Source organism: Sus scrofa, chromosome 9 (genome assembly GCF_000003025.6).
Source record: "Sus scrofa isolate TJ Tabasco breed Duroc chromosome 9, Sscrofa11.1, whole genome shotgun sequence".
Taxonomy (NCBI): Eukaryota; Metazoa; Chordata; class Mammalia; order Artiodactyla; family Suidae; genus Sus; species Sus scrofa.
In genome coordinates this window covers 117,174,093-117,199,627 of record NC_010451.4, presented here as the reverse complement: position 1 = coordinate 117,199,627, position 25,535 = coordinate 117,174,093, and the positions used below count along the sequence as shown (strand labels likewise).

The 25,535-nt window shown below is 47.9% G+C and overlaps 1 protein-coding gene across 6 annotated transcripts in view; it reads right to left on the bottom strand.

Annotated features, from left to right (window-relative positions):
• TNN (tenascin N) overlaps positions 1–24,885 on the bottom strand; it is a 69,299-nt gene extending 44,414 nt beyond the window's left edge. For 5 of the 6 annotated variants that reach the window (XM_021063658.1, XM_021063660.1, XM_021063663.1 and 2 more), the window contains exons 1-6: positions 24,751–24,885; positions 13,589–14,029; positions 12,400–12,774; positions 10,528–10,791; positions 6,110–6,295; positions 4,608–4,697 (exon numbers count right to left, since the gene is read on the bottom strand). In XM_021063658.1, coding sequence (XP_020919317.1) covers positions 4,608–4,697; positions 6,110–6,295; positions 10,528–10,791; positions 12,400–12,774; positions 13,589–13,994 — 1,321 coding nt within the window. In that variant the 5' untranslated portion in view covers positions 13,995–14,029; positions 24,751–24,885. Of the gene's footprint in view, positions 1–4,607; positions 4,698–6,109; positions 6,296–10,527; positions 10,792–12,399; positions 12,775–13,588; positions 14,030–19,666; positions 19,780–24,750 lie in introns of those variants that run through there. The other variant, XM_021063659.1, reaches the window with a different exon arrangement.

Below are 25,535 nucleotides of genomic sequence, written 5' to 3'. Positions count from 1 at the left end.
TCTAGGCACATGAGGAAAGTTTATTCCACTTTATAACAAGACTCACCACAGGGCTGGGTAGGGTATGGCTGTCCTTGGTCTGTGCTGACACACCCCACAGCACAGGCCCACACTCCAACTCAGGGCCACAGGCATGATGGACAGCCTTCTCCAGTCACGACAGACACGTGTGAGTCAACCAGGTGTCAGACTAGAAAATGACACCACCAGGGCTTGAGAGACGGGACAGGGGACAGGGCCTATGCCGCTGGTTTGAAGGTGGGTTCACAGAAGAGGTACCTGTGGACAACAGAAGCTATGCCTGCTCAGGTCTTCTCTACTGCTTTTCATTGTGGCAAGGAAGTTATTCAAAAGGCACCATTTATGGAGAATGTGCTCGAGAGATAAACCCACCTTCATGTTGTCTTCTAGCTTTGCTTCGGGAAAGCACACCTAAATTCAAATGCCCTTCACTAATTTATTCTGAATCTCCTAGACTCTGTAGGCTTCAATTTTCTCATCTGCAAAATGGGAATAATAATGCTTACAAAGCTATCGTAAGGACCAAAGATGATGCGTATGAAGCCCCTCTCACAGTACCTAGAACACAGTGAGTCCTCAGGGGGTAGAGATCATTATTTTTTCGGCTACTGGATGTATGTATAGGGGTGGCTATGAGAGACAGGAGTTTGGAATGTTGACAGGAGCTCACCTTGAAACATGAAGGAGGTGGAGAAGCAAAGTTTTAGGGGCTGGGCGATTTCAAATGAAGCGCTACATTTGGAAGCAATAAAAAGTGAAAAGGATGGAGTTCCCATTGTGGCGCAATGAGTTAAGGATCAGATGTCTCTGTGAGGATGTGAGATCAATCCCTGGTCTCACTCAGGGATTAAGAATCCAGTGTTGCCACAAGCGGCAGCATAGGTCACAGTTGCGGCTCTGATTCAACCCCAAGCCTGGGAACTTCCATATGCCACAGGGGTGGCTATAAGGAGAAAAAAAAAGTGAAAAGGAAAAGAGTTACCCAAAATTCTATCTCATAGCATAGCCTAAGAGGAGAAGTTCTGAGAAAACTGTGAACAAGTGAATACGCCAGGCCATATGCTCTGTTGGATGTGAGCATCTGTGAGATTATAACAAAGCGAGTAGGCCTTTGTTTTAGACTCACTGTGGAAAGGAATGAATCATAGACATTATTAAAAGCATCATAATCATAAAAAAAAAGAAAAGAAAAACAAGAGAACAGACTTAAAACTCATTTAGTCCAACCTTTCATTTTACAGATGGAGAAAGGAAGGAAAAAAGAATAGCGTCACTTCTTCGATGGGGGACCGCCTCTCTTGTCCTCTGATGTGAGTGGCTAGGAGGGCCTGATGGAGGGGTCCAGGGACATGTCTAGAGACACTGGCCTGGCTGTGCTTGCTTCTCTGGAAGCTGACTTGTTTCTAAAGCCTCACCTTTCCAGCAGGCGTTTCCGTGCACTGTGAGTGTGTTTACAGGGTGAAGATTTTCAAATGACCCTTTCTCTTTCATGGTATTAGTTCCACTGAGTGACTTGTTAAATGGAAAATACCTGAACTGTGCCATTTCCTCCCAGTTACATGCTGATGCTGCTCTTATAGTCCAGTGTGTTTTTCCAACTCACGAAATACAAAACATCTGGAGAAAAGATTCTTTTTTTCCCCCCTGTATTAATTAACAGTCTAGCCAGGTTTGAAAATGTTTCCTGACCTTAGCAATTATTGAGTCTTTTTTTCTTCATGTTGCTAAGACACAGAACACAACTTTATTTGCAATCCGATAAAATATCCCATTCTGCTTTTTAGAATATAATTGACAATAAAAATAGTTCTTAAATGCTCATCTTCCAGTTGGGATAATATACTTGAAAGGTTAACTAGCAAGTCAAGGCCGTATGTGATTAAATGCTCTAGGAATTCAGGGGCAAAGATGCTGTCACTTAATACGGTCCTAGAAGGCCTCAGGGGAGTGGCTAACATGGGAGCTGACCCTGGAAGAATGAGCGATATTACTGCTGTGAGCCCCTGAAGGACAGGGACCAAGGCTCATCACCTTTGGAAGTATCTACAGGGACTATGTCTCTAGGGCTCAAGGGTACTCTGAAATTACTGTCTGTTGAACTGAATGAATGGATAGCTAGAGATAACCAGAGAATTTTTTAGGCAGCAGTAACAATACAAACAAACCCACAAGGTAGAAATAAGCCATCTGTGTTAGGGAACCCGGAGAACAGTCCAGTTGCAGAAAGGCTTCCTGTTGGGAAGTTTCGAGAACAATAATGGCCCAGGTTGAAGGGTCCCACAGAGGTCAAGATAAAATAGTTCTATAGTTCTATTTATCCAAAGGCAATGAGGGGTCACAGAAATCTTTTTAATTAGGGAGTAAACAGGATGAAAATTAACCAGAAATAATGGACAGGAAAATCAAAGTAGGAGGCATTTCAGTTTTGCATCCACCAAAGTGGACATCCGGGGTTCAAATCTTGGCCCTGTCATTTCCTGGCTGAGCAATCTTTTTTTTTTTTTTTTCCTTTGCTAGGGGTCGAATCAGAGCTGCTGCAGCTGAGGCCTACACCACAACTTGTGCCAACACTGGATCCTTAACTCATTGAGAGAAGCCAGGGATCGAACCCACATCCTCACAGAGACTATGCCGGGTTCTCAATCCACTGAGTCACGATGGGAATTCCCCCGGCTGCGCAATCTTGAGCTTAACTTCTCCAAGTATCAGTTTTCTTATATAGAAATAATGATAAGACCTACAATATAGGATTAGGATAAGAACGAAATGAGATAATTCATGAGAAGCACTTAGTATAATGGCTGGCATCTGGGAAGCTCTCAATGAATTCACAGCTGAAGAGAAAGCCATCAGAGAGTTCCAGCCGTGGTGCAGCAGAAACAAATCCAACTAGGAATCAGGAGGTTGCAGGTTCAATCCCTGACCTCGATCAGTGGGTTAAGGATCAGGCAGGGCTGTGAGCTGTGGTATAGGACACAGATGTGGCTCGGATCCTGTGTCGCTATGGCTGTGGCATAGGCTGGCAGCTGTAGCTCCAATTAGACCCCTAGTTGGGGAACCTCCTTACGCCGCGGGTGTGGCCCTAAAAAGCAATGAAAAAGAGAGAGAGAAAGCCACTGGAAGCAAGGAAGGAGTACCATCTTCCAACTCATTAACGTGGTTCACTAGTCCACCATTCAGGCAGGCTGCACAGTCTGCATTGCATGGTGAATTCAATTCTTGTACCATCTCAACCTTATTCTCACCACCTCACCAGCTACTGCCAGGAATGAACTGCAAAGAACTACAAAGCTTTTCAAAGAAGTCTCAGAATTCGAAGATCCCCTTCTTTGCTGGCTGCAAGGATCAGCCTCTGCCCGGTAGCCTTTTGTTCTAGATCACCATCTCCCAACATCAGCTGTCAGGAGCACAGAGGGATTACAAGAGGCTCGCAACTCAGTGGGAGCTCAAGCATTGCCGGCAAACTAAAAATTACACAGGATATCTTGCATATTCAGCTACAATGATTTCAGTTTCTTTTTCTGATGAATAAATTATTAACTTACTATCAAATGCTCCTGATGTATAGCAACGTTTGTCACTATTTATTTTCCCCATCCGCAGATGAAAAATATACTGCTACTCCCACATGAAAGTCTTTAATATCTTTTGACACTTTAGAGCAAAATCCCTGAGTGTGTTTGTCAGCAAAAGAAATATAGGAATAAGGAGTTCCCGTTGTGGTTCAGCAAGTTACTAACCCAACTAGTATCCATGAGGATGTAGGTTCAATTCCTGGTCTCGTTCAGTGGGTTAAGGATCTGGCACCTGTGATGTAGGTTGCAGACCTGGCTCAGATCCCACGCTGCTGTGGCTGTGGTGTAGGCCAGCAGCTGCAGATCCAGTTTGACCCCTCTCCTCCTGGGAACTTCCATATGCCGCACTTGCAGCCCTGAAAAAAAAAAAATACGGAAATGACAAGAAAAAAGTTATAAATCACCTGTCTTAGGGAATATGAAGCTGTGTGCCTAGATCCAAGACAATGTCTTAAAAAACAACCCAGTGATTGAAGCTATTAAAATAAGCAGAGGAGTTCCCGTTGTGGCGCAGTGGTTAATGAATCCGACTAGGAACCATGAGGTTGCAGGTTCAATCCCTGCCCTTGCTCAGTGGGTTAACGATCTGGCGTTGCCGTGAGCTGTGGTGTAGGTTGCAGACACGGCTCGGATCCTGCATTGCTGTGGCTCTGGCGTAGGCTGGCGGCTACAGCTCCGATTCGACCCCTAGCCTGGGAACCTCCATATGCCGCGAGAGCGGCCCAAGAAATAGCAAAAAGACAAAAAAAAAAAAAAAAAAAGCAGAAAGATGGTAGAAATGGCCTTTCCCCTTGACTCCAAGATCCCGGCAGAGATTTTTCAATGGCAAGAAAAATGTGAAATATAACGAGTTTCCTTTCCTTCTCCTGGCCTCCAAAAGATATCAGTCACAAAGAGATAGGCTCTCTCTACACACAAATCCCAGAATTATTATCCTAAGAGGAGTCAGCCAGGAAAAATATCAGAGTGCAACCATGAGATACGTTCCTAGCGCCTCCACATGGTTCTTACCTGTCCTGCCATTCAGGAGAATTGGCTTGCCCTCGAGGTCCCCCCTCATGGGGACAACTGTGATCTTATACTCCGTCCCCGGCTGCAGACCTGGAAACAAGCAACCGGTGCTGGAGGTGAGTGCAGGCTCCAGACCATTGGTCCCTAGCATGCTCTTCCCCGGGCTTCCTCCTGTGTCGGAGAGGGGAGGGGCTGTGCTTCTTGCCTCAAGACTGTAATCTGTCTAAGGGAGATAAAGAGCTGCAGGACCACCGGAGCACGGGGCATCACGGAGGGGTGTAATTGTCATGGGGGGGCAGGCCCGAGTGGATGAGATGGAGCTGATGGAACTCCTGGTCCCTCCTTGGACCACTGGACACTAATTTTCCAATTTTATTCACAGCCCAAGAGTTTTTCTGCTTCCAATAATCCTTTTCTCTGAAAAGCTTCTTTTGCTTCGCATTAACCTAATTTTCCCCTTTCTTTTTTTTTTTTTTTTCCTTTGCTTTCCTTTCCTTTTTTTTCTTTTTTTCTCTCTTTTTTTGTTTGTCGTGGCTCAGGGCCAGCGCATGATTGTTCTCCGTGACACAAATTTTCAGACTGTGGTGGCAAAATGCAGGCAAAGAGCAGCCTGTAGGAGGCACACACACTATCATTCACCCTGCAAAACACTGAGAACCCCAAGATGACCTCATGAGACAGAACTCAGGCAGTGGATGGCAGGACAAGGCCCCAGAGGTGGACTCACCATGGAGCCAAAAAGCCTCAGGGCGCCTCACCTGCACCAGCCCCTTCCAAGGCCATGTGCCAAACTGGGTCTTCATAATTGTGTATTACTTTTCTTAAAGAGGGCCCTGAAAATTGGATAAGCTTCAGGTGTCACAAAACATAACCCAGCCCTGTGTGGCTCTGTTTTCTTTGCAGCCATCTGATTTCCAGGGCTTGCCGTGTTAGCTCGGTCACCTGGGTCAAGGAGCCCCCACCTCAGGGCTCCTAGCTCAACTCCTTCCACATATAGTGCCAAACACACCAACCTCAGCCAACCAGCTTCTCAGTCTCTCCCTCCCCTCTCCCTCTTTCCTCCTCCCCTCTCCTCCTCCTCCTCTTCTTCTTCCTCCTTCGTCTTCTCCTTTTCTCTCTTTCTTTCTCTCCCCCCTCCCTCTCCCTCCCCCCCAACACACAAGGTTCTTCCAAAAGGAATGTCTGTGTGCCATCAAATCCACCTGAGACACAGAAAGGGGCTTCCAGAGGGTTAGCTGACCTGGGAGAAGATTTAGGATGTGGAACCTGTCACCCGGGTGCTCCAAGATTCCAGAGTCAGCACTGGGAGGCTGGAGCAGAGTCCACAGGCTCCCAGAGCGAGTTTAGCCCTGGGAGCTCCCAGGGTCAGGGTCAACTGATTCCTAAGGCCCCAGGACCCGCTGTGCACACTTGAGCGGTACAGATGCCGATGCCCTCCACACACGCTGTCGTCACCTCAGCATCCGCAGCAAACACCCCACATCCCCAGGGTCGGTTCTGACCTGTGATGTCATATCGGCTCTTGGGGTCACTGCTCTTGGGCACGGTGACCTCGGCCACCTCTTGGCCTGTCAGGGGGCCATACTGCAGCTTGTAGTAATCCACTTCCGTTGAGGGGTTCTCCCACTCCACGTCGAGGGAGTTCTCAGTCTCATCTGTCACCCAGGCGGTGCCAAGCACAGCAAGATCTAGGGCAGACGTCAGGGAGGGTGAGAGCAGGCAGGGAAGAGCAGAGGCCTGCAAGTTTGGAACAGGCCACTGGCTACCACGTCAGCTTCCTTTCTTGACATACAGAGAGCAGGCTTCATTCCCACGGCCCAGTCCTTGACAGGTGCCGTAGGACTACTCAGGTAGCAAATAACTATTGCTTTTCACACTGTCCATGGAGGGGGCAGTCCATTTTCTGGGAAAGCCTCTTCCCCAGCCACCGCCTCCCCATGCACGCTCTGCAGCCCTCCCCATCCACACTGCTGTGGCCAAGCCCAGAACTTCACCTCCTAGGGGGCCAGCCATCCAGCCCTCTGGGCCAAAGGTCACTCCCTCTGAACTAAACACTTGTTCTCTGAGAGCCCCTTCCCTCAGAGACTCAGCCCCAGGATGAGATGCTCAAGGCCCCTTCATGGAGCACCTGGGAAACACATTTCAAATTTTCTGGAGTCTAACTGATAATACAAACAGCTCCTTCCTCAGTCTCCCAAATCATAGCTCCTTTTTCTTCTCTCAAATTCTCCTACAAGGGTTAAACTTAAGCAAAACTATAGGAGAGTTTGGAGAGTTCCGGTTGTGAATCAGCAGGTTAAGAGCCCAACAGAGTGCCCATGAGGATAAAGGTTCAATCCCTGGCCTCACTCAGTGGGTTAAGGAGCTGGTGTTGCTGCAAGCTTCGGCACAGGTCGCAGATGCGGCTCCGACCTGGCGTTGCTGTGGCCGTGGCACAGGCCAACAGCTGCAGGTCCGATTCAACCAGAAGCCTGGGAACTTCTATATGCCGTAGGTACAACCCAAGAAAAAAAGAGGAAAGAGGGAGGGAGAGAAGGAGGAAGGAAGGAAGGGAGTAGAATTTTAGCATGGTCCTTCTGAGTATCTTTCTTGCACCTTCTACCAAATTTTAGCACCTCCACCAGGTGCCTGGTGTCCTTAGCGACCACACTTGACCATCTCATGAAGGAGGTGAGTTACTATGCATATTTATTCATAGTACAGCATCAATAGCTAAATGTTCAACCCTCCATTCAGAAAAAAAAAAAAAAAAGAAAATGTAATGATTATTTAAAAGAGTGGATCGCTGATGTAGCACTGTGGGAAGAAATTTCCAGTGTTGTTGGAACAGGGACTGAAGTCTCTAGGGGACCTTTGAATTCCAAACGCCATATTCTAGGCCGATGTCACCCTGGCCTGAAGCTTGGGACAGAAAAGACAAGCCCCCTCAGCCTCGCCCCCTTCCTCATCTCCAGTGCCTTGGTTCCAAAGAGGTTTCCACCAGCCTGAATGACCCCTGATCACGGACACAGGACAGGAACCTCATGCAGCAGGCAAGGGGTGAACTCAGTGAACTCAGTGCTCTCAAGGTCCCACAGCTCTGAAGGTCTCTGATTCCCTCTGTTATGAATAAAGAGCCTCATGGAGCCTTTTCTTTTCTTTTCTTTTCTTTTTTTTTTTTTTTTTTTTTTTGTCTTTTTAGGGCTGCACCTGAGGCATATGATATGGTGGTTTCCAGGCTAGGGGTTGAATGGGAGCTATAGCTGCCAGCCTACACCACAGCCACAGCAATGCCAGATCCAAGCCGCATGTGCAGCCTACACCACAGCTCACAGCAATGCTGGATCCTTTAACAATGAGCAAGGCCAGGGATCAAACCCATGTCCTCATGGATCCTAGTCAGGTTCGTCACTGCTGAGCCACGAGGGGAACTCCATTACAGAGTCTTTTCTCTGAAGGACTTCCTCCCATGTGCTGGCTTCCACCTGCCAGCCCCCAGCTTCTTCCCTCAAAGAGGAGAATTCCTTGAGGGACCAGGTCAAGAGGCAAATAATGAAAGTGATTCAAAGATTCCAGAAGGGGCCCTACATGGCTCGGAAGTGAAAAAGCAGGAACTTAATGAAAACATTCAAGATTATTATGGGAATAAGTGTCTCGTGGGCTGAGGCTCCCCCGAGGAGCAAACCAGAATGGGTTTCACTTGAATCAGATTAGACAGAAAGACGGCTTCACAGCCTCAGGATGACAAGTCCCGTCAGCAAGAAGCCAGGAGGGATGGTTCAGACTCTCAGAACAGACATCTCTGCTCTTCACACTGTCCTGTCTGAAGGCAGAGGCAGCAACAGACAAAAATGGGGGGAGAGAAAAGCAGCCCCACACAGGGAGCTGGCCCAGATGTCACGGTGGGTTGGCCTGCGTGTTCTGTTGAACATCAGCAGTTTCACATAATATCAACCTCAAACAGCACGCTCTGTGTCCATGACAGATTAAGACAAAACAAGTCCATTCCAAGGTCATGTCCACACACAGGCAAAACAGGAACCAAGGAGTTCCCGTCGTGGCACAGTAGTTAACGGATCCAACTAGGAACCATGAGGTTACGGGTTCAATCCCTGGCCTTGCTCAGTGGGTTAAGGATCTGGTGTTGACGTGAGCTGTGGTGTAGGTTGCAGACGTGGCTCGGATCCCGCGTTGCTGTGGCTCTGGTGTAGGCCGGTGGCTACAGCTCCAATTAGACCCCTAGCCTGGGAACCTCCATATGCCACGGGAGCGGCCCAAGAAATGGCAAAAAGACCAAAAAAAAGAAAAAAAAAAAACATGAACCAAACATTGTCCAAATCACACAAATGACTAAACATCCTCCCTCCTGACTTGTAAGAGAGACCATTCCTTCTTTACCAACAACACCCTTAGCCTCCCTCTAGTTTGCCCTCTTCCTAGATAAGATTCCCCAAACACAGGGTTACTCCCAGTTCCTGACAGCGTGCAATCGCAAAGCGAATCCCCACTTCCTTAACTCTTTCCCCACATCACCTAAGAAAAGCCCCAATGCTATTCCAGTCCTTTTTAACCCTGTCTTACTGAGGCTCCCAAGCTGTAATACTCAATAATCAAACTTGTTCAATGACAGGATGTTGAATAGGGGTGTTCTGAGGGGTCTGTGGCTGGGGGGTGTTGACAAAGGCAATCACAGAGTGTGCTCCCAGGAAGGTAAGGCCCTCAAGGCTCCTTCCAACACTGAGCCATCCCTACCCCGTTCTATCCTCATCCCAAAAAGAACAGGTAGCCTAATGTTTCTACAAAGACACTGCATGCCAAAGGCCCATCCACCTGCATCTCCCTGGATTTTCCCCAGGAGTTTAGGGAAGGATGCAGACAGCTCATTTTTATCAGCATCTAGAACAGTGCCCCACACATAGTAAATGCTCAATAAAATAGGCTGAGTGAGGGACAAAAAAGAATCACTCGAACAACTAGGTTCTTCCAGACCCTTGAAGATCTAAACTGCCACAAGAATGTTCAGGAGGAGACAAGAATTCCTAAAGAGTAAGCAATGATGCTGGCCCTTCCAAACATTGTGGGAGCATTTAGGGGTGCTCTGGAGATTCCGTGTGTCCCCCGAGATTTATTCTCTCTTCTGCCCTGTACCCAGATTATGACTCCTATGTAAGGCGTTAGCCACGTTCCCTTGTCCTCTAGTTTCTGGTCATGTCCAGCCAGTTTGAGTCACGAGAAGATTAGAAGACAGGAAAAGGGTGTGGGCAACTGACCTCCTTTACACCCTCCTGGTACAGACACAGTGGACTGCCCATACCCCTCTACCAAGGGCACTTCATCAGGCAACCCCCTCCTACAGCTTTTTCTGGGCCCCTGTACCAACTCCCATCCCCTGCTCCTTCAGGCTGGGGTGGATTCCCACGGATGCTGGTCTTAGAGTGTTTCAGCATCCAAACCCTACCTATACCTTTTTAAACAACTTCTTCATTAAACCCCCTTCAACTACCCAGTTTTTCCCTCCTCTTTCCTGCTGAGATGAATCTCATTGATACAGGTGGCTTCACAGACCCCCATCCATGCTAACTTGACCTTGACCATGCCCTTGAGTGAGGGCCTGGGGATGCAGGGGTCCTCTGTGGCTGCTTGTAGGTGGGTGGAGGGCAATCAGATCTCACTAATATCAGGGATGGAGAAGACCCCCCCTCCATAAGCCCCAATCCAGCAGGCTGCATCTCTGGCTTAGAGGACCCAATCATCACAGAGCAGAGAAAGGGAAACAAGAACATAGACTTTTCTTCCCAACCTAGGACTGCAGCAGCTATGTTTTTCAAATCCCAAATCAGGGCAATGGCCTGAGCAGAAGAATACTTGTGAGGACAATATAAGAAAAAGCTTAAAATAGGGCCTCCCCTGGGAAACCTGGGGCACCTGGCTGCTTCCTCACCTGTGGTGGCGAGTAGGTGCTGTGGGCTGCTAGAAATCTCTTTCTTCACGTTGCGCAGGGTGACAATGTACTTGGTTCCAGGCAGTAAACCGAGGATTTCATAGCTGTGCTGCTCCTTGGGCACTTGGATCTGCTTCACAGAGCGCTCCTTCCCCAGGGGGTAGTAGCTGAGGAGGTAGTGGTCCACCTGGCTGGAGGGCTCCCAGCTCACCAGCAGGGAATCCTCGGTGCTCTTGAGCAACTGCAGGCCCTGGGGGGCAACCACTGCACCCGGAACAGGAACAGGACAGGAGTGGAGACAGTGAGGAAAGAAGAGTGGGAAACCATAGCCAGTAGCATCCACTGAGCACCTACTTTATACTGACCACTATGACGGTGTGTGTGGAGAATACAGAGCCTGTGTGAGGCACCGCTGTGGACCCTCAAAAGTTATTTATTATCTGCTTAAGAGTTAACACCAACCCCCTATGTTGCCAGAGCTGCTCCAAGTCTCAAAATCCTCCAGCCCCCACCTTTATCAGGAGTTAATATATACCTTTAAATTAAAGGGTCCAGGAGTTCCCAGTGTGGCTCAGAGGTAATGAGCCCAACCAGTATCCATAAGAAGGCGGGTTTAATCCCTAGCCTTGATCAGTGGGTTAACGATCTGGTGTTGCCATGAGCTGTGGTTGCAGATGCAGCTCGGATATGGCATTGCTGTGGCTGTGGCATAGGCCAGTGGCTGTAGCTCCGACTCTATCCTAGTCTGGGAACTTCCGTATGCCACTCAGACCTGAAAAGATTAAAAAAAAAAAATTAAAGGGGCCAGAGATAAAGGAAGCCACAAATGGAGGAAAAGAAAAAAAATTCAGGAGCTAGCTGGGGCGAAGATGGTGACTCTGACCTCCAACAGACCCTGAGTCTCATTATATGTTGATTTTACTACATTAGCATATTAAATGACACAGCTATGGCAGCCACAACTGGCCCTTAAGGTCCACAAAAGGATAAAAAGGGGGTGACTCCCCACTCGCTGGGAAAAAGCACCGACCCTTCCTTGCATATGTCTCCCTGTCATTAGCCTCACTCCTTTTGTCTTTACTAGTGAAGTCTCTCTTGCCAGGTGGGCAGTCAACCTGTGCACTTAGTTCTTGCTTCTCTTACCCATTCTTTGGCCCCTGAAGTTTGTGCTGTGTGGATCTCAGCTTAAGTGTCCTTGTTAGCTGCTGGAACCGGACCCTCCCCCAAAGAGGCAGAAAGCCTTATCGGAGCTAGGGCCACAGTGGGGTTCATAAGACTTAATTCGGCAACACCCACAAGCAGAGAACACGCAGGCTTAGGTCATGTTAAGACTACTGGTCCTGGAGGAGCTCCCATTCTGGCTCAGTGGTTAACGAATCTGACTAGGAACCATGAGGTTGAAGGTTCGATCCCTGGCCTCGCTCAGTGTGTTGAGGATCTGGCGCTGCCGTGAGCTGTGGTGTAGGTCTCACTCAGATGCGGCTCGGATCTGGCGTTGCTGTGGCTCTGGCGGGGCAGCGGCTACAGCTCCGATTAGACCCCTAGCCTGGGAACCTCCATATGCCGTGGGTGCGGCCCTAGAAAACACATAAAGACTACCGGTTCTCAAACCAGCAGTATCAGCATCACTCTCGAACGTATTAGAAAAGTTCTCCCGCTCCACCTCAAACCTGCTGAATCAGAAACTCCGTGGGAGGCCCAGAAAACTGTTTTAACACGCCCTCCAAGTGATTCTAATGTAGCCTAAAGGTAGAGTCTCTGGCATAGGACAAAAGGTAATTAACTGACGGTTAAATGGTGCCCTGGGGGCTGTGGGTGCTGGTTAAGAAGAGAGGCAGCCAAGGGCAGCTCAGGCCAAGTCTCTGTTCTCACCCTGGGAGCAGTCGAGGCCGGTGAAGCCCTCCTCGCAGTAGCACTCGCCCGTGTCGCAGAAGCCGTGGCCGCTACAGTCACCCGGGCAGCGGCGCTCGCTGCAATCCTCCGACGTGAAGTCCTCGTGGCACTGGCAGACGCCGCGCACGCATGCGCCGTGCCCGCTGCAGTTCTCCGGGCAGGCGGGGTAGGCGCAGTCGATCCCCACGTAGGGCTGTTCACACAGGCATCTGCCGTCCACGCACTGCCCGTGGCCGCTGCACGCCCCGGGGCAGGCGGGCCGCTCGCAGTCCGCGCCCTCCCAGCCCTGCTCGCAGTGGCAGCTGCAGGTGACCGGGGAGAAAGTCCCATGGCCGCTGCAGTGGTGACTCAGACCTGCCGGAGAGGAAAAAAAAGAGCTGGGGCTGGAGGGCTGGTGACTGGTGAGCCACAATGGGAACTCCCCTTCCTAAAAACTTTTGATATGGAGACCCCTCAGAGGCAGTTCCACGTTGTTTTTATTCTGGGAAATGTTCCCAGTGCCTAGTTCTGGATTTGGCCTATAGGAGGTGCTCTCGATGGTATCAATTTCTTCAAGCATTAAAATGCATGCCATTATTATTTGGATCAGCCTGGGCAGTTTATGTTGGGAAGAAAGTACTGATGGGGGGTGCTTACTATTTGTAAAGTCAAATTATGGTACTTTATTACCAGTAAAAGAGTAAACCATTTGCTGAATAATGGGCCAAGAAATCTTCTGCACATCTTCTATAGTTTTCAGAACTAGACTAGTTGATAGAATTATCCTCTATGGACAGTTGAGGAAACTTAAGGAATTTGCGCTAAGTCACACAGCTAAAGAATGGCAGAATTGGGATTTGGATCCAATCTTGTCTAGCTCCAAGGCCGTCAGTCTTTCCTCTCTAGCCCATTGCTTTCCCTTGCAATAGGGATTGGATCCACAAGTAAAACTGTGCCCAGAAGTTTTCATCTGAAAGTATTAACCCAAGTCCAGACTCCCTTTAAGAGTTGCTGGTCTCTCCCTGCTCAGACTTGCAGATAACCCTTGGAGCTAATGCCAGTGATGACACCCCCGCCCCAGAGAAAACCCAGAGTGAGAGGTAGAGTGCTCACGAGGCTAGCAGAACACCTGTCACGTGGAAGGTGTTCATTCGGTGTTTGTTGAATGAATACCAGGTGGTAAGCTCACCAGCAGCTCGTGGGCAGCACCGCTGGGCACTACACTGCTCCTTCACCTCTGCCATCTCTTCCTCCAGCTTCTTCACCCGAGCCAGGAGGTCCTGAACACTACCTGCCAGCTCGCAGTCCTTCTGTGGAGTCTGCAGGCGGATGTTGTGCCTGAAGATGATATTCTGTTCCTCAGTTTCCCCTGGAGCCAGGAGTGAGGTCCCATCATCACTGAGGGGCTGAGGGTCAGCCTCCACCTGGACCAGGGCAGACTTGGGCACATCAATCTTGTAGGTGTGGCTGACAGTGACCTGTTGTTCCTTGTTGCTGCAGCCAGGAGACTCGAGAGTGGCCGGGGCCGAGGCCACCAAGAGCACAGAGCCAAACAGGAGTGCCAGGAGGAAGCAGAACATCTCCTGGAGACCCATCCTCGGCGATACGGGGAGCAGACACTCCAGAAGGCCTGCATCCAGAAGAACATGCAAAAGAAAGCCATCGATATGTGCTGATGGAAATTGACCTTTTTAATGGATTCTAAGAATCTACAGGAAGCTGAGATGCCATCAGGAAGATTTCATTCTCTATCTCCTGAGGATCCCAGCCAGATTTTTTTTTCTTCTTCATACATTGCCCGTTCCTGCATCCTGCCTTGCTGACACTGTTCCCACTCCATGGGAGGTCCTTCTCTTCATTTCTTTTCTGTTTTTTTTGTTTTTGTTTTTTTTTTTTTTAATCTTTTTAGGGCCACACCTACAGCATGTGGAGGTTCCAAGGCTAGGGGTTGAATCAGAGCTGTAGCTGCTGGCCTATACCACAGCCACAGCAACATGGGATTCAAGCCTCATCTGTGACCTCCACCACAATTCATGGCAATGCCGGATCCCTAACCCACTGAGCAAGGCCAGGGATCAAACCCTTATCCTCATGGATACTGGTTGGGTTCGTTATCCACTGAGCCACGACAGGAACTCCCCCTCTCTTCATTTCTAATTCCTTATTTCACCTGCCCTTTAATAACAAAGAGAACAGCTTCTTATACTGAGGACCTACCAGATGCCAGGCTTTGCTCACCCTAATCCCTGATCTATACAACAACCCTAATATCAACTTCCCCACTAACACCACCAACAATTGTAGCTGCAGGTAGAACACAAGCTGTGTGCCAGGCACTCTTCTAAGTATTCCGCATGTATAACTTCATTCATTCATCACGACAACCCTTCATGGAATATACTCTTACAGATAGGGAAACCAGGGCACGACTAACTACCTCAAATGGCCAAGCACATGGCCAAGGGTGGCAGAATTTGAACCAGGGCAGTCTAGCTCCAGAGTCCATTCTGACCACCCCAGTGTCATGCTGCCTGGCACCAATAAGGAACCAGAGGTTCAAGGGATGGAATATGCCAACCTGAACATGGCCAGGAAGGGCCAAGCCTGTACTCAGACCCCAAGCTGGTGTCCCACTCACCACCTCTGCCCACAAACCATCAAAAGAGCAGAATTTCTAATAAAAAATACCTTCACCGCAAAGTCTTCTCTCACACCCCTCTCCCTCACCCCAGCTGGAAACTAGCTCTCCTGGTAAGCATTCAAAGAAATGTATTGGTCCTTCTGTGCATCTGCTAACAGTTATTATAGTTACTCTTGTACCCAGCCTGTCTCCATGTGAGGTGAGGCTATAAGCCTTCAAGGACAGGACCCTTGGGGACCCCCCAAGGCAGGAGCAGAATCACATTTTGTGCCTCAAATCCTCCAGCACACAGGTGGTTAGTCAGTAGGGCCAGACCATCCAGACCAGAGCTGGGCCATTATATTCACCACCTCTGCCGCCAGCAGGAGGTGTGGACCTACTGCTCCGTGTGCAGGAGAACCCCTCTCTTCTAGTGCCCCCAGCCCCCATCTGGGGTGGCACATTCTTGACCACTGACAAGCTGAGTCAGGGCAGACCACAGGTACCTGGTGTGAGCCTCACACTGACTCACAGACCCTCTGTCACCAGGACACCCCTCAGTCAGGTTGTCATCCAGAAACCAATCTGCAGAGCTGCCTCTGGTCGATGGGCTTCTGTGACCAGCTCATAAACATTTGTACCAGAGGCTGAAGAAGTCAGGAAGCCCAGTTCTTTCTTGGTGGCTGTGTCCCACAAGGGGTGGCTCTCCCTCCCCATTGTGCAAGGCTGTTTACAAGGTGCTGAAAGGACGAATCAGGCAGGTCCTGGGTGCCTAGCCTTACGAAGGCTGCTCATCCATAAAGTGGGAATGACAGTGCCTGCCTGACTGCATTGTGTGTGAAAAGCACTTTATACCATGCCAAGAACATAGTAAGGGCTCAATAAATGTTCTGAGGTTTGTGTTTTTAATCACAAAGGAAGTGTATGTCTTCCTTTTCTTTTTTTTAATCGGGAGAGGTGATATCAATATTGAAAGGAGCATACAATAGAAATAATATAGTTGTAATGAATTGTTACAAAGGCAATAGCCATGGACCCACCACCCAGGTTAGGAGCTAGAATATTGTTGACCTGGAAGGTATACTTAGCGAAATAAGTCAGAGAGAGACCAAAACTGCATGTTTTCACTTATATGTGGAATCTAAAATATAAAACAAATGAATAAATATAACGAAGCAGAAACAGATTCACAGATACCAAGAACAAACTAGTAGTTACCAGAAGGGAGTGGGATGGGGGAGGGGCAAAACAGGTGACTTGGATTAAGAGGTACCTGTGACTAGGGGTAAAATATATGTTACTGGAGTTCCGTGGTGGCTCAGCAGGTTAAGGATCCAGCATTGTCACTGCTGAGGCTTGGGTCACTGTTGTGGCACAGGTTCCATCCCTGGCCTGAGACTTTCCATATGCCGCAGGTGTGGCTGAAGTAAAATAAAATAAACCAGTTACAAAGATATAATTTACAGCAGAGAGAATTTAATCAATATTGCTAGCATCCTAGACGTCCCCCATATGCCCTCACCTGATGCTGCCTCTTCTCCAAACCAGTGGTTGAAGTCAGCAGAATTCCATTAAAAGAATTAAACCAAATTCTAATACTGTGTAAAATCCTAAATTCTTAATAATCACTGTTTATTTAGTATCAGGAAGTGGAGGAAATCAAGGCTGAAGGGCTCTGGCAGAATTATTACTAAAAAGAGCGATAATAACACTGCAATAATATCAAATGTCAAGCTACTGCTACGTGCCAGGGATTGGCCAGGTGCGTTAATCATCATACTTCAGCCTCAGAGCTGCTCTGTAAAATTGGTGCCACTCTCCTCAGTCTGGGTGAGTACCCAGGTGTTGAAAATAACCTCCCTTCCCATGAGGTGCTCAACTAGAAAGCAGCACAGTCAGGATTCTAACTTAGGTGCATCTGGTTGCAAGCTTGTACCTGTTGTGCATGGATACGACATTCCGATACAAATAAGAAATGAGTTCAGGGAGTTTCCTGATGGCTGAGCGGTTAAGGACTCGGCATTGTCACTGCTATGGCTTGGGTTACCGCTGTGACTTGGGTGCAATCCGTGGCCTGGGAACTTCCACACACTTTGGGCACAGAAGAAAAAAAAAAGAAGAAGAGGAATTCCTATCATGGCTCATTGGAAATGAATCTGACTAGCATCCGTGAGGACGCAGGTTCAATCCCTGGCCCGGCTCAGTGGGTTAAAGAGCCATCATTGCTGTGAGCTGTGGTGTAGGTCACAGATGCGGCTCAGATCTTGTGTTGCTGTGGCTGTGGTGTAGGTCAGCAGCCACAGCTCCGATTCGACCCCTAGCCCGGGAACCTCCATATGTCCAGGTTGCAGCCCTAAAAAGACAAAAAAATGAGTTCAGTATATACTATATCTATGCAATCCCCTCCTTTAGGCAGAGGTCCTATATATTATACCCAAAGGTCATGTCACCACTATGAACTAAACAGAAGAAAATTTCTTCTTCATGTTAACCCTTTGGTCCACTCCCTCATTCTTGGTGCTTTCTATTATCTAAAGCATGTATTATTGATAATAGTAATAATAATAGCTTACCTTTTCTAAGCATCTACTACATTCTAAGAACATGGGCCCAACACCTTGTAGAGGTAATGGAATGGTCAGCAAGACATTTCTTGTTGTCAGGTGATTTGGACAGTGGGTAGATAGTGCCCCCACATTTTTTTTGTCTTTTTGCCATTTTGGGGGCCGCTCCTGTGGCATATGGAGGTTCCCAAGCTAGGAGTCCAATCGGAGCTGTAGCTGCCAGCCTACGCCAGAGCCACAGCAACGCAGGATCCGAGCCGAGTCTGCAATCTACACCACAGCTCACGGCAACGCCAGATTGTCAACCCACTGAGAGGTTGCAGGGATCGAACCCGCAACCTCATGGTTCCTAGTCGGATTCGTTAACCACTGCGCCACGGTGGGAACTCCATGACCACTCATTTTAAAGAAAGCTTCTCTACTGGAGACATTCTAGGGATAGAAGGCTCTTGAGACTAGGAGGCAGAGGGGAAGACTGCCTGCCTCTTGCCCAGAGGAATTATTATTTATTTATTTATTTATTTATTTATTATTTTTTGGGTTTTTTTTTGCTATTTCTTGGGCTGCTCTGGCGGCATATGGAGGTTTCCAGTCTAGGGGTCCAATCAGAGCTGTAGCCACTGGCCTACACCAGAGCCACAACAACGCAGGATCAGAGCCGCGTCTGCAACCTACACCACAGCTCAGGGCAACGCCAGATCCTTAACCCACTGAGCAAGGGCAGGGATCGAACCAAACCTCATGGTTCCTAGTCAGATTCGTTAACCACCGCACCACGATGGGAACTCCCCAGAGGAATTTAGAGACGGGAGTTTGCCTAGAATAAGGGGCATAGCAGACATTGGAGGGAGGACACAGGGGGAGGGGCTTGCACCCAGAGTTTGGGGAGACAAGGATATGTAAGTCCTGCCATAGGTCAAATCCACACCATAGAAATAATGCATCTGGTACCAGAGCTAAGGTGCACTCCCCAGCTCCCCCCGACCCCAGTGGGCAAACTATCAGAGAAGGTGCCCAGAGGGTAGGAAGGGGATTGTTTGAAGAGCCCACAAAAGGCTCCCACAAGAGGGGGTGGTTGGAGCCAGCACTGGGAGCAGCTGCCCTAAGAAGGGCCAAGGGCGACTGATAAACACAGAGAACTACAACAGCCTCCTCCGCTGAATAAAAATACCTTTTCTCTTCTCTTCTGAGCCCCCACCCTGCCTCAGTCAGCAGCCAGAAACATCCAGGTAGCCAGAGAAAGGCAGGCACCAGGCCAACCACAGTCTCCTGCCCTCTGCCTCATCTGTGGATTCCAGCATCACATGCGCCTGAACTGGGTAAAAGAAAAGAAGTGGCCTGGATGGGAGACTGAGGCTCTGACACGGGAACGAACTGCCTTTCACAAAAGGGTTTCCTTGCAACCCTAAAAGTGACCAGAAAGGTGCTGGAATCTGCTTGAGATTTTTGCCAGAGGATGGGCAGGTGAGGAGCACTGGGAGAGTGAGTTGGAAGGCAGGTGTACAATAAAAATTAGGAGTTTTAGTAGTGGCTCAGTGGGTTAGGAACCTGACTAGTATCTATGAGGATGCCAGTTCAGTCCCTGGCTGAATTTCCATATGCCACAGGTGTGGCCCTAAAAAAAAAAAGAGAGAGAGAGAGAGAGAGAGAGAGAAAGGAGAAGAAAAGAAAAAAAAAAAGATTAGGGTATTTCACAACTGCTATCTTTAAAAGTTGAGCCTAATGATAAAACAGTCACTTGCATATTCTCTGCTTACTTCTTAGGATGGAAACTGAGGCTCAGGCTCAGAGGCAAAAAATGAACATGCCCCTGCTTCTGCAATGAGAGTGTAGATTGCAGATTGAAACCCAGGCGCATGGTGTCAGCTAACTGTGCCGTTAACCCCTGGGCACTCTGCCATCCCCAGTAACCACACAGATGGATCAGAAAAGTCTCATTATGCACCAGCATCACCAACTTGCCACTGTCCAAAATCCCCTTCCCAGGTAACAATAGAGCTAAAAAGGCAGGCTTCAGACCTCTCTGCCCACTGCAGTCATCCAACCCCCACCCTCCCTCCGCCAGCCCCAGCCATTGGCTCACTGTTCTCCAAGACATAAATGGAATGCAGATGGTTTTCTGAAGAAGTTCCAAAAGAATGCAAAAAAAGCCACGGACTTTTGCCATAAACCGCAGCAGGACTGCACACAGCCCGATCTCACAGTGTTTGTTTTTGAAGCCCAGAATAGGAGAGACACCAAAAGCCCTTGTAGGAGTGTTCCCTGTAACCCATCCTCCTGAGGTGTAGCAAGATGTCCTTGCTAATTTCACCCTCTCAATGCCATATGTTGAGCTCAGATTTTCCTGGGCAGGGTGATTGCTCGAAAGAAGATGAGAGTGGGGAGGTCCTCAACCTAGGACTTCTGTCGAGGATAATGAGCAGGAGGAGAAGGCTTCTGGCTCTCTCTCGGACATGTGGCAGGAGCATCAGCATAAGGAAAGGATGACTTCACCAAGTCTTTCCTGAACAGCGACCACAGACCCAGCACCACAAGGATGGGGAAGGGGCAGGGATGTCAGCAAACGTCACCCAGAGAAATGCAGGATAATACATTTCTGAGGGGGGATGATTATTCTGCTGCGGAGTAGTTTCTCATGTAAAGAGGGGTAGATGCTGTAGGAATGTATCAGGCAAAAGGGGTTCACATGCCGGGAATATGCATGCAGGAAACCATGCGTCCATAGGCTTCGGTCTCAGTGACTGAACTTGTCTTTAACTTTGACTGCAGGAGGGGTGGTGGGTGGTGTAGGGAGCAGAGGGGCAGTGGCACATTAAGACGCAGAAGCTGCCTGCTCTTGCTATTTCATGAAAGACTCTTTGAGGTGTGTCCTGCTGACCGTGACCTGGATGAATGGTTCCCCCTGGTTTGGCCCTGAGAGGTACAGAGATGTCACCAGGTTCCACATTTGTGCCCTATTCATTCTCTCTTGGTGGCCACATCTACCCCTGTGACTTTAATTTCCAGCCAAACACTGACATGTGTGTGAGTTCCTAGCCCAGACATCCCTGGAAGCTTAGGGATGACAGTAGCTGTAACTGGGTTGATCTCTCTAGCCACAGCCTTACAACACAGTCCTGGCCAAAGTAATATTTTATGTATTAGATAATAATAGTTGCTGGGTTTTTTGCATGTGTGTTTATTAGATGATGAGTATTGTGCCAAACACTTTATAAACATTATTCTTGTTTCATCTTCAAAATTCCCGGAGTCCATTGATGTCATTCTTTGTTCCAGGTGCTCAAAGAGGTTAAGTAACTTGCCTAAGGACACACCGCTAATAAGCAGCCAATCTGGGATCAACACCAGTTCTTTCCACTCCCCGTTATCTGTGTTCTTCATCTCTCGGCTGTATGTACTGCCTTACGTGAAAAAATTGAGAAGATTACGACATGTGAAAAAGAGACCCTGTGTCCTCCTTCCTGTCATATTTAAGAGAGGGGTTCTTCTGAAAATAAAAGAAACCCAAGGCATGCTGAGTGCTCAGTGAAACATTCATTGTTCAATAACTAAATCCTATGTCCACACTTCTCTGCGCTGTTCCAAGGATGATCCCCCGGAAAAATAAATTAGTGTTTGTCCCATAGGGAGGTTAAATTCTGGTCACAGCTCATGAGAGTCTGGGAAACTCCCTCACAAGAAAACACAAAGCAGACCAAGACTTCTGTCTGTTGGGGACAGACACTGACCAAGCTTTGAACCAGAGGAAAGGGAGGCAGTCTGGTTCCAGAGGATCCCCTCTAATCCTAGGGCTGACAGTCTTCGTGTCACCTCATTTTATCCAAAGAAGGGCACACACCCTGGTCAGGAATAAAATATACTACTTAGACCAAAGAGAGTGGCAGCCAATTTCTTAGGCACCATTAGAGATCTTCTGCTTAAATTTAGGGCTTTTTCTGGTTCCCTGCTTACCTCATCTTGCCCTTACAGTTAACCACAAGCACATAAGAGCGCTGCTTCGGGCTTTAGAAGCACTGTATTATCTTGGATTTCCAGTGGTATCACTTAAAAAGATATTCCGTCCCCAAATGACAGGGTGGACACCACTCAACCATGAAGAAAAGTAAAGGAAGCGGGTAGATAGGGATGCAATGATGTCACAAATGTCACCTAGCAAATTTACTCCTTCCCCAGACTCTTGTGAGCCTATTCTACCAGTGATCTTCAACCTTGGCCCTGGGTGACTCCAGGGTCTTTTGACCCAAATACTCAATCGAGAAGAACAAGTTTTCTCGCAACTGAGGAATTTCCCTGATTCAACTCATCCTGGACTGGAGACCTTAGGCAATGGGTTTCACCTCTGATCTCTTTCTCCTTCAGTTTGCAAGTGCGTATGATGCACAAGGCAATACTGTTTCAGTTGGATCCATCTCCAGATAAACCAAGTATATACCAGTATTTTTATTTCTAGTCTCTGTGGCATTGACCTCTCAGCACAGGCATACCCTATGGTACACGAGACAACTGCGTGTGTGTGGCTGAGAATGAAAAATTGGTTTCATGTGATAAGGCTTAATATGGTCATGTTCCAGGCATCATTCTGCACCCCTCCCTTTCAGTGGAATACGCCCAGTGAGTGCTGAAGAAATCCTTGTAGAGACCTCACACCGCCATGAAATACCCCTTCTCTCAAAGAATTCTTTCCACCAAGTCTGCCCCACGAGCCATAGGCTGAAAAAGATAAAGGATGTAGTTCCCCAACCCAGCCTCAGCACTCAATCACTTTTTCATGGTGACCACAGGCTTGTGTGATTGTTTTCTTCTATCAACCAAATCTTAATCCATCTTGCAAGGGCTCAAATGGGTGAGAAGAATGGTGGCTACCATTTTCCAAGCACTTTATTATGGGCCAGCCTCTGTGCTCAGCACCTTAGAAACTCTTCCTGAACATCAGGCAAAGATGTTCATTTACCCCACAGGAATGACTCCCTTTCTCACAAAAAGACCTTCCTTTTGCTTTCATGAGTGCACATAGGCTCATGCACCAGGGGAAGATAAAATGAACACAAGCGCAAAGATTCAGGGACCTCAAACCACATCAAACCAAACACGCAATCTCCAGAATAACTAAGTATGACCTTACATACAATTAGCCTTATTTCCTGTGGGCATGAGGGGCGTCTGATGACAAACCCTACTTCAACTGAATGATAATGAAGAGAGGCACATGATGAAAAGATGCAGTTCCTTTCTTTAGTCCAACATGTGGTTTTCCACATGTTGAAATCACTTGAAAGTTTTCTATCAAAAAGGAGAAGCTTTTCCTGTTAGTTTCCAAGGACTTGGGCTGCTCTACTCACCCTCTCTGGGTCTCTTTTTGAGACCAACAGCACATATTCAGATGGCAGCTGGTTGGCATTAGCAGTAAGTCTACTCTGGTAAAACCCAGCAGAGACCCTTCCCAGCTAGGGATCAGGCCTGAGACCTTAGCATCATCAGCTCATAGACTGGTGGCTCCAGATGCCGCTACAGAACCTAAACCATGATCTCATGTCTGTGTCCGGGCCCTATAGGAGCCAAGGTTCTGGAATGAGCGGTGGGTGGACAAGAGTTTCCACTGGGTCTGGGCATGATTTCCTCAGGCATCTTCTTGGGAACAGATCTCAGTCTACCCTTCATTTCAAACCACAGAAGGGGCTGGAATGGAAACCAGAAGCCACAAGATGATTCGAATTGCTGTCCTATTTTCTCTCCTCCAGGAGTCAGTTGCAGCCCACAAACTTGGGGACAGAGCGGGATTCAAAATTGCGTAAAAAGAGTGGCAAGTGGGGTTTTTTCCCTCCTCCTTGGGAAAATGATGCTGATGTTGGTACCATCTATTCTCTCCTGAGTCCCTTGTCCCAACACCTTGACTCTGAGTCTCCAACAAATGCCCAGATGCCAAAAATCACTGATTTTCCCCATGTAAAGCCAGTGCTCTGCCAGCCACCAATCTGTAGTCTGGCTGAGCAGGTGTCACCTGATACCTTGGTAATACTTTGGCTTCTCTAAGAATCAGTGGACTTTGGGCACTGTGGTTAACCTATGTCCAGATGTGGGCAGTTTCTCATTTTTATGTCAGGACATGTTCTCTTTAATGCTTGCATCGGCACTCAAGTTTTGTGCTTCTAAGTGACTATTCTCACTCTCTCCCAAATACAAAAATAAATAAATAGATAAAAAAATTAAAAAACCGTCAAAACCTGGCCTACCACATCATTTCTTTTTTTTTTTTTTTTTTTGCTTTTTAGGGCCACATCCACATCATATGGAGGTTCCCAGGCTAGGGGTCTAATCAGAGCTGTAGCCGCCGGCCTACACCAGAGCCACAGCTATGCCAGATCCGAGCCGTATCTGAGACCTACACCATAGCTCACGGCAACACCGGATCCTTGACCCACTGAGCAAGGGCAGGGATCGAACCCACAACCTCATGGTTCCTAGTCGGATTCGTTTCTGCTGCGCCAGGACATGAACTCCTTCTTTTTACTTTTTTTTTTTTTTGTTATTTCTTGAAATGTTTCAAAAAGTTGTCTTTGCCACATTGTGAGGATAAAAACATGGGAATTTTGAGAAAAGAGGTTGTTCTCTTACAAAAAAAGACTCAAAACCAATAAAATTAAATGTTTGAATAAACTTCAAAGCTCTTCAAGTACATTCACAAACATCTTAATTGGTAGACATGACATCCAGAAAAAAATTATCGTAGTTTCCCCGACCACAACTAAAAGTTTCATTTCAGGATTTTTTTTAAGTGAGATAAAGCAGATAAATTAACAACAACAACAAAAAAAAAGCCTTTGACATTGTAAAGAAACCAACAAAAAACTAAAGATGAGGAGAATATGCTAGACTTAAACATTTAATGTAAAAAAATCTATGACTCCAGGTAGAAATTTCCCTACAGCACGGACTGCTTTTGGCCAGGTAAGATTGTTCTTCGCCCAGTTGGGGAAACAAGTATACTGCCAGCTAAGTTACTTAGGTCCTGGGAAATATCTCCTAATTGGGTTTTCACTCCTCATAGAGGTGATAAGAGACTAGTTACACTGCCTAGGTGTTCAGGCTGGGGAACACTTGAGTTCATTCCCACCTAGGCACCATCCTCCCTCCTACAGGTAAAGCCCTTTTGGAGATTGGCACCCTTACCTCAGAGGCTGCTGGTCCACCTTCAGCACTTCTGCCACCTGGGAGCTGGGCCCCTTGGGCTACAGACCTTGGTGCTTGTCTGTCCCTCACTCTCTTCTCTCCTCGGCTTCCCTCCTTGGGTTTAAAACCATCCAGACCAGGGGAGGGGCTGAGACGCCCTTGTGGGTGTTCCCCTCTCTCCAAGGCAAAGATTCAGTTAAGAGATAATGAGCAACTCTTTCTTATTCTAACTAGGAAAGGAAAAAATATACACACATTTCCCCCTTCATTTTTACTTCGATTACACACCAGCTAAAAATATAGGAGGCTGTTTCCATTTAAGTAGATCCAGAATAAGGTTATTAAATGAGTTTGCATGTCTCCTGGCCAAGGTTTTAAAGTACATTCACAAAGTCTCTTTTCCTCTCTCTCTCTTTTTTTTTTCCTGTTTCAGGAGCTCTGGGATTTATTGCCTAGTGCTTTTAAAATAGGAAAAGATCTTTAGCACAGAAAGAAATGATCGGAGACCCTCAGGGACAGAACCTCCTATGACTGCCCCCCCCTCCGTCCTCCCTCCATCAGCTCACAGCTGTGAGTGGCAGGGTTCAAGGGCACTTGAGAGCAACAGCAGACCCAGGGATTCCATTCCACAGTGTACTCTGACCTCCACCTCTTCCGAGCAACTCCCGCAGACACACACACACACCAGCCACAGAGAAATCCCATCCCCAGGAAGGCATAGCAGTGCCCTTTCATGCCACCCTTCCCCTTTTGCCATCAGATGGCCAGGGCTTTCTTCCTATGAA